The sequence below is a fragment of the Castanea sativa genome, chromosome 4 (assembly GCF_040712315.1).
Source record: "Castanea sativa cultivar Marrone di Chiusa Pesio chromosome 4, ASM4071231v1".
Classification (NCBI taxonomy): Eukaryota; Viridiplantae; Streptophyta; class Magnoliopsida; order Fagales; family Fagaceae; genus Castanea; species Castanea sativa.
In genome coordinates, this window is record NC_134016.1 from 26,026,102 (window position 1) to 26,035,053 (window position 8,952).

Sequence of the window (8,952 nt, forward strand, 5' to 3'; positions counted from 1 at the left end):
TCCTGAGGTTTTTATTTTCAGCTATATCACGATATAAGCTTTCTACATTGAGGTCCCAGAAAATGACAGCAGCAATCTTTAGAAGATGTAAGGAGGTTATATTATATTGTCTTCCATTTGAATTACGTGCTTCAATCAAGCGAATTCTGACATTTTGAATTACAATTTCACTAAATCTACCCTAGTCATTTTAAAATCTTTCACCAATCGATTACAACCACCTAGCATCTCCAATAACCCAACGACAATATCAGAATCTACGGCATCTTTGTCATCTTTACGTATCACTGCACCAATTCTATTACCTATTTTAATACAAAGTCTCCAATAATATACTTTGATATCACGAAATGTATGATTATGGAATACATTACTGTTTATTGAATTATTTCAAGTCGTAGTTAATTATTTTTGTTAATCCAACCAAAATGTAAATTTTTTTTTAAAAGATTATTAAAGCAAATAAATCCTAATATATATTATCACTCAAACTTTCCAAATAATATATATTATCATTTTTTTTTTTGAAGAAATAATATATTAATGTAAAGACCAAAAAAATACAAGATAGTAAAGCTCACTTAGAACATTGGTTAGATTAGACTATTAAAGGCCCAAAACAAAGAATTTGTAGAGAGGAAACAACACAACAAAGAATTGTTCTATACTCAAGATTGAACAAAGAAGTGTAAGAGAGTATCAATCCAATTGAAACCTTCCCGAGGAGGCACAAAATACATTCAAAAAGTATTCCCATTCATTACCCTGTTCTTCATTTGTTCTGCCTTTTTTTTTTTTTTTTTTTTTCTCCCTAATATCTTTTCTTCTCCCTCTATATATATATACTCCTTTCTTCCTAACATTTCAACCATTCATCTCCCACCTAACCAATTTTTCCCTTTGACATCTGTCCCTTCCCACAGTTTGTAGAAGATGGTGGAAAGAAACTGCTTAACTGTGATAGGCACTGTTCAGGTCACCTCTATAATTAATGCAGCTGATAAAACTGTTGCCCTTCATTTAATGCGACCAGGTTTAATGCGACCAGGAAGCTAGGTGCAAAGCCATCAATGCAAAGCCTATAGGCTGGCCAAAATAAAAAACTTCCCCCCAAGTCATTCAACTTCTCCCTGATAGATTACAGAATGCCTTATGGCTTACCCCGGCCTTTCCCGAGCAACTATTCTCTTCGGGCCCATGGGCCGCAACCATATCCCCCTAGACTGTAGCCCTTGAGCTTCATCTTCGGTCCTCGGCTCCCCCACACGTGTTGCTTCTTAAATCCCATCTTCGGTCCTCGGCTCCCCACAATTAACATTCAAACTTTCCAAATAATAAAACAAAAATTATCACACGCAAGGATTTGTGACTAGTTAATTTAATTATTGAGCTTTTTACATTGATTACATACAAATGGATTAAAAAGCAGTTCCTAATGAAAGGGAAATTAAAATCAATAGTGAGTTTATTGTCTCTACAAGGTACTTGATGTATGACCATCATCTCTCAATCAATTGCTTTTGCGCATATCATCCTACCTTGTTCTAACCAGTTCAAGTGGCAGAGATTCCATTGCCGTCTGAAATATGAGAAATCACAACTTCAGACAACAATTTAGGGCCATTCATCAATTAAAAAACACAAATAACCATCTTTAGTAATAAAACTAAAAGGTGCTTACCCAAAGCGTAGGGGTTGTGGGATCAGATTTTGGATGCAATTTATATAGCTGTGATTGAAAGCTTATGACTACGGAAACTTTGAATTCGATTGAAAATGGACTGCAGATATAATTAAAAATTGGAGTCAACACTACTAGCAGTTTCAGTTGTATCTAATAAATACAATACTGGCAGTAGAAGAACCACAGAGCACATCAGCTGTATATATTGTGAAGAACATGTGCTGAAATCTATTACATTTAGAGGGTATGGCAGCTCTGGTTTACCATCATTGTTCTGTTTAACAAGACAAATTGTTACCAGGAAAAGGAACACCAAAGATATCAGAACTCAAAAATAAATTTAAATGTCCCCATTTTTTTTTTCATGCGTTAACTAAAGTTTAGTTGCCAACTTGCTGATTTGCCTAAATAATCTATATCACCCTTTCTAAAGTACAAAGCACACACAACACATGAATTCATATGATCTATCAAATTCTAGTTCCTATGACAAACAGGCAAAGAAATCATATACAGTTGTCTTTTCAAACTTCCTAACTCCCTTAAGGAATTCACCTCACACCCCTTTTTTTATTTAAGAAAAAAAAAATAACATGAGAAGAAATGGGAAGAGGGGGCTCCCTTGAGAAAAGCTTATTCCTCAAAAATATAGCAAGAAGCCACAAAATTCTATCATAATCAGATTAGGCTTCATGATGTGGCATGGTCACAATAAAGATTGCATGCATTTTGAAACATTGATCCTAAATATAATCATAAATATCTTTAGTCTATGATGGGTCACACAAAACTAATCCCACATTTGTCAATATGCAAATGCCTTCATGTAAGCTAAAAACAAACTCCATTGCATCAAATGTGTTTAGTCCATAATTGATTGTTATGTCGTTCAAAAATCTGAATAACAGAGAATAAAGGTTTTAAACATGGTGTGATGGGTTGATAGGTGGGTAAGGGTGAGGAAAAGCTTCGGATTTTAAGGGAAGTATGGTTGGTATAATGGGCTGTTCCTGTACACTAAATTTTGTATTTTGGATAGATAGGATTTGTTTTTTGATGGGAAATGGGGTTGGGCATGGTCAGTGTAGTTCTGCTTAGAGCCTAAGCACAAGCCCAAACCTAATTGAAGTAAAGCGTTCATTCTCAAATATAATTGAGATTCACATAAAAGGGGGAAAATGTTAAAAGAATATCAATACTAAAAATATGTTTGGCCCATTAGCTAAAATTGTTAGAGCATTGTGCAAGTAAATAATTCATCACATACAAAATAATAGAAATAAAAATAAACACAAATCATGCTATGTTTGGGGTGAAAGTGAAACATAACAAAATCAGTGCTCTGTTTTTAAGTTAAAGAGAGCAAAAGCGACAAGCGGGGGAAAAGGGCTGGAGAGTATTAGAAGCAAAGACAAAATGTTCAAGAAAGGGAATCCCCTCCCTCCCCCAGTCTCTCTCTCCCCCCCCCCCCCCCCCCCAAAACCCAAAAAAAAGAAGAAGAAGAAGAAGAAGAAGAAGAAAGAGATATTGCTTTTCTTTAGGGGAATAAGGAAAGAGAGAACATGCCCAGAATTTTTCCTTTAAAGGGCTTGAAACTTGAAAACATTCCCCAGAAAAAGTAAAAGAGCATCTTTGGCACTTAAGAATTTTCCAAGATGTCCAAAGCCCAAAGCACTAAAAAGCACACCATTTTAGTAAACACACTTCGCTTCAGTAATCAGAGGCACTACACTCCTCGTGCTTTGGGTAAAATGAGATTTCTATGCAGTAAGGAATGGTTTTCCAGATCTGATTGCGGGTTTGAAGAAGAATGGAGGTGCAGGAAATCAGAGAAATAAATTGACAAGATAAAATAAAGAAACATTCACAAGTCACAATATCAAATGTCAAACCAAGCAAATCTGTAAATCTCAAGGTATCAAACACTAATTCAATAAAAGAGTTACAAGCCTTTATAAACAAAAAAAAAAAAAAACCCTAGTGTAAAGTACTGCTAACCCTTGAATAAAATATATCAAAATCAATCATATAAAACACTCACTAAAAGAATAAGACTTACAAATCAATAAGGCCCAACAAGTACCATGGATAATCAACCACAAAGCAAAAGACTTATTTTTTATTTATTCATAACCCTGGACCAAAAAGGTTTTCGATTGGATGTGCGTCTTCATTGACACAAGGGCACCCCATAGCCTTATAGTCTTGGCATGTGTCATATTCATACTCAATTGCCATTTGTTCATGGAAAAGTATTTCTTCATAAAAGCCAAGATGCCAATGCTCGCTTTGACAAAATTAGTGGAAATAAAGTTTTCATTGAGCTCAATTGGTAATCACACTTGAAAGTGCAATATATTTGGCTTTTGCTATAACAATTTTCCTCTCCCCTTGGGGCCAAAAACTTGTTTTAAAAAAAATAAAATAAATAACTCTTACAAGAATATATTCAGATAAGATTTGAGAACAATTACGAATAATTAGCAAGTAGCAACTCACCCAGCTAAGATTGTTGGACAAGTCAAAAGGCGAGGAAGTATAATATAGATGGGCAGAGTCATATTATGACAGACATCTCCATCTGCTATCTAGCAAATGCAAAGAAATTATATAGCATGTTAAATATAATGTTAACAAACTTTAAATATGTAAAAAAGATGTAAAATGTCACATGCCTGGGTACTCTGAATCAGAGATGTTTCAGTTACAATTTTCTCCCCAAGAAGAATTGACTCTACACGGAGCAAATGAATGTCAATGGAGTAAATGGGAACTGCAGATGCTTCTACAGTTAGTTCACCAGTGATGGGATCTGATAAAGAACATTGAGTGGACATCTTTCCTGTCACCCTGAATCCACCTATTCAGTAACATCTCTTATCAGAAGTGGGATAATGTCATTACTATATTCTCGGATAATGTCATTACCATATTTTCAATACTAATCAAAGAGAGGGTAAAAATAGAGGCCACCTAGATAAGAATTGTTTTTGCAATGCATCTAGGCTTTCAAGAATGCGCCTTTTAAATGCATGAAAAAACAAAAAGAAAAACATTTCCAGCATTCCACATAAATTGAAATTAATACTTCATACGTTAAGGGACCAAAAAAATATATATATAGAGAAAGAGATAGCAGAGGAACGTGATAAGAAGCACACCTGATTTTAACTCAAGAAGTAGTGGATGTCTCTGTGTGTCTTGAGTAATATAAAAGATAACCATTTCAGGAGAAACTGGTCGCTCAAGAAGATCAGCTGATAACAGCATAACAAAAAGTTAACTTAGTTTTATTATCTAGATAACATAAAAGAAAGACTAAGACTGAATCATACCTTTATCACTTTCGACTATGAACTCCACTGTTGCAGATAATGTTTTATGTAGGTATCCTCTTATTATATCTACAGTTACCAGATACTATCAAAAGTGTTGTTAATCATCCAGTGTCACTTAAATGTATAAGAAAAAAAAATTCCTAAATAAGGGAGGAAAAAGAGAGACAAACACAAGTGGTACTTTCAACACAAAGGTGAACCTGCAGAGATTCTATCAAGGCAAAAACACTCACCTGAGCACTGATATTGGCTCCATGGAAGGTCTCAAAAAATCTTTCTAGGTTGTCTTTTCCCGGCTGTCTCAAAAACATGGAAAATGGTATCTGCCACAATACATGAACAATTATAAATTACAAAGGATACAACAGGTATTGGCATTTCACAAATCTGTAACAAAATACAAACTAAACCAAAGATCAAAACCAACATGCATTTAGCATGACTTTGAAAGAGAGTGGAAAAGATAAGGCTACTAAAGACGTAAACCAGACAGGAGAAGAAAAGTAACTCAACCCTTTAATTTTTTTTTTTTTTTTATGAGAAGCTGACAGAACATTTAAGCTAGAAACTATGTTACCTAAGTAAATTTTAGAATTATACAGAAGCATTCAAAATTCATGGAGGGAGTAAAAAGGGAAGTTCACACCACACATGAGGAGGAGAGAGCTTCCCTAGCAGAACCTAGGAGACTTATAACTAATACTTGAGTCCCAATACCCAAGGATACAACATTGCACATTTCTAAAGATAAACTATAGAAAAGGCCAATTAAAGGAGACCTTAAAGTTAAATTCTTTCATCAGTAGTGCTGCTGCTGCACCATTTTTGAAATCATAATATTGTGTCTGGTAGAATATTAAACAAACGACTAAAATAAGTTTTTGGGATAATCAATAATTCATCATGGTATCAGAACAGGTGGTCTTAAGTTCAAACCCTGTCTCCACTCTACCTCTAATTTAAAAAAAAATTTAAATCTCGTGTTGGACCCCAATTATCAAGAGAGAATATGGTTCACATGTAAGGGAGAGTGTGCAAATAATTGTCAAGTAACTAAATTCTCCATTTCCTAACCATTTAAACTTTTGGAACAGTTGGTAATTTATCAATTTCAAAGTAAAGAATTGTAAAAAAAAGAATAGTTCTCCGGAGATGTAGTACCTCTGTTGTGCCCGAACCAATCTTCCCGGAAGGTCTAACCTCTGTACTCTTATTTCTGTTTCAAAGTAAGAGAACAAATTATCTGTACAAATCTCCATATGAGGCAAAAATGAAAGAAACAATCAACTAAGTAGCTCAATGGAATAGCTATTAATATTAATAGTTTATTACATTACAAATCATCACAAACATAATTAACTTAGACCAAAAATAAACCCAGAAAACGCATTTACACATTATATAGGAACTTTGCAAAATTAGGGCTTCTCAAAGATTGAACTTACAAAATGGAGATAGGCTTGACAACACCATATAAGGACTCAATAATTCCAGCCGATCCTCCACGAATCTGCAAAAAAACAAAAGCATTTCAGTTAAGATTTTACTATGATAGAGAAACGAAAAGAGAAATAGCTCTGTTTGGTTGCTGAGAAATAAGGGAGAAAAAAAATTAAGAATCTCGTTTAAAAACAATATTTCCCGTCATTTTTTCTGGGGAACCAAATGGAGGATTGATTCAAACCCACCTGCAAATTGACGGATCCATTGACAGTGAGACGAACACCATAGTGAGAAATGGAAGAAGAAGATTTTACTATAATTTTTCCCTCCAGAGGTTCCTGAAATTCCAATACTCATCTTTTTAGAGAATAGAGAGAGAGACAGAAATAGTAGGTATCTATGTGTATATAGAGAATGAGAGAGAGAGAGAGAGATGAGTTACCGAAGCGTGATAGATACGACTTGCACGGGAGAGTTTGAGCTCTATTGACATTGTGAGAGACGACGATTTGAATGAAGAAGCTAATATTATAAACCAGACTCATGAGTAAACAAACAAAAGCTGCCTGGAAATCTAATCTAGCCTTTTATTTTTTTATTTTTTTATACTAGTACACAATTGAAAGTTTGGCGCATTGCTACTCCTTCCTCATTCCCATTTTATATATAGGATAAAGCTAACATATCACCCCTTTTTTTATTTTAAGAGAATTAACTAACATATCACCTGATTTTTGGTATAGGGTGAGATTTGAACACAAATATGTTAAATAATACCTAGTTTATACCGATTTGAAAATACATTTTTTTGTGTGGCTAAAATGATATGTGTATGGGCTTTTAAATCGCCACGTAATGCACATTATACCAAATATTTAATTTTAGAAAACAAATTTCATTTTATCATTCTAAACTATATCATTTATTATATTTTGTACTATAAACCTTTTTAATGCACTTTTAGCACTCTAAACAATAACACTCATTACATTTTGCACCCAGCATCAAGTTTGGAATTAATTTGAATGGAAAAGTACGATACCACCTGAGTCTTCATTTTCTCAATTTCTTAAAATAAATTAAAAAAATTATATTTTACCATCCTAAACTATCAATTACACTTCGCACCATAAACTTTAGATTTTCTTCCGAGTTAACAACAAATTTGATGTTGGAGTATAAATTGTAACAATAGTCATAGTTTAGAGTGCAAAATGTTCATTCGAAAAATGTAAGGTGTAAAGTATAATTTTGGATATTGTTTAGGGTGGTAAAATATAATTTTTTCTTGATTTTATTAATTACACATGTGGCAAGATAAGAGTAGGCCATGCAGGAGACTGGCAACGTGATTGTCATGTCATTAACAAGTTTACATACCGAAGCCCTTTAGGAGAGACAAATCACAAACGGCATCAATCTACGAGAAATTGAATAATAGCAATTATCTCGAGTGGTTTTGTCTAAATGGGTGTACGGGAGATGCACGTGAATACAAACAGTTACCTTGATGCAGTTACTAGAGGGTATTTAGCCAAAATCTATAGAAATGGAAGCAATAAAAAACATGACACTAGCAGAAGGACAAGGCTAACTATCCAAGCCTCGAGTATAAATAGGGAGAGATATTTCAACATTAAGACACAAAATTAGTCACAGAAATCCAAAGTATCATCTCTTTTTTGTCAAAACAATCTATATCAAAACATTGAGGCAAATGCTTTTGAAGTTGGCCTTCAATTTGCAAAGGATGTAGGATTACAGGAATTTAATTTAGAAGGTGATTCTCTAAATGTCTATCATGTTCTTGTTGGAATATCTCTTTCCCCTGCTGTGGTAGCTCCTGTTGTGTATAGAATTCTAGACTCTTGCTAGGAGGTTCGTTACATGAAGTTTGCTCATGTGCCTAGGAAAGGAAATAGACGAGCTCATCTTTTAGTTAAATATGTTATGGACATTGTTGATTATTTAGTTTGGATGGAAGAGAGTCCTTGTTTTTTGGAAGAAGCTCTTCACTATGATGTTGTCTTTTGTTAATTAATGAAGTTTTAGTTTTCCTATAAAATTAAAAATAAAATAAAATAAATCTGTAGGCTTGTAAGAGACTCTTGTGCTTGTAAGTTTGTAAAACCGCTTATTATCAATTCAAGTGCATATCACTTTGAATAGGTTTTGTTATCTTAAACTTGTTAAATTAGGTTATTTCCTTGTTCTTATTGTTAATTCATGTCTTTTGTTAATTAATGAAGTTTTAGTTTTCCTATAAAGTTAAAAATAAAATAAAATAAAATAAATCTGTAGGCTTGTAAGAGACTCTTGTGCTTGTAAGTTTGTAAAACCGCTTATTATCAATTCAAGTGCATATCACTTTGAATAGGTTTTGTTATCTTAAACTTGTTAAATTAGGTTATTTCCTTGTTCTCATTGTTAATTTAGGCACTTCACATAAAAGTCATATTAAGTTAGGCACTGCCAAACCTATAACCT

The 8,952-nt window shown here is 33.6% G+C and overlaps 1 protein-coding gene across 2 annotated transcripts; it reads right to left on the bottom strand.

Moving 5' to 3' along the window:
* Positions 1–1,323: 1,323 nt before the first annotated feature.
* Positions 1,324–7,046, bottom strand: LOC142630572 (uncharacterized). Of its 2 annotated transcripts, XM_075804582.1 has the most exons (11): positions 6,908–7,046; positions 6,711–6,803; positions 6,468–6,532; positions 6,184–6,238; positions 5,256–5,345; positions 5,020–5,104; positions 4,846–4,941; positions 4,360–4,544; positions 4,184–4,272; positions 1,682–1,781; positions 1,324–1,579 (listed from the first exon to the last, which is right to left on the bottom strand). In XM_075804582.1, the coding sequence occupies exons 1-11, from the start codon at positions 6,956–6,958 to the stop codon at positions 1,535–1,537; spliced, it is 954 nt and encodes a 317-aa protein (XP_075660697.1). In that variant the 5' UTR covers positions 6,959–7,046; the 3' UTR covers positions 1,324–1,534. The 2 variants fall into 2 exon arrangements, with proteins under 2 accessions (XP_075660697.1, XP_075660698.1); XM_075804583.1 differs by lacking the exon at positions 1,324–1,579 and having other exon boundaries at positions 1,766–1,958.
* Between the last annotated feature and the right edge of the window lie 1,906 nt (positions 7,047–8,952).

Bases quoted from the DNA above. Each gene is read 5' to 3' on its own strand.
- LOC142630572 (XM_075804582.1), bottom strand. From the start codon at position 6,958: ATGTCAATAGAGCTCAAACTCTCCCGTGCAAGTCGTATCTATCACGCT. The intron at 5,105-5,255 runs GTGAGTGTTTTT...CACTTTTGATAG, and splicing joins GAGCCAATATCAGTGCTCAG to TATCTGGTAACTGTAGATAT. The intron at 1,580-1,681 runs GTAAGCACCTTT...CTCATATTTCAG, and splicing joins CCACAACCCCTACGCTTTGG to ACGGCAATGGAATCTCTGCC.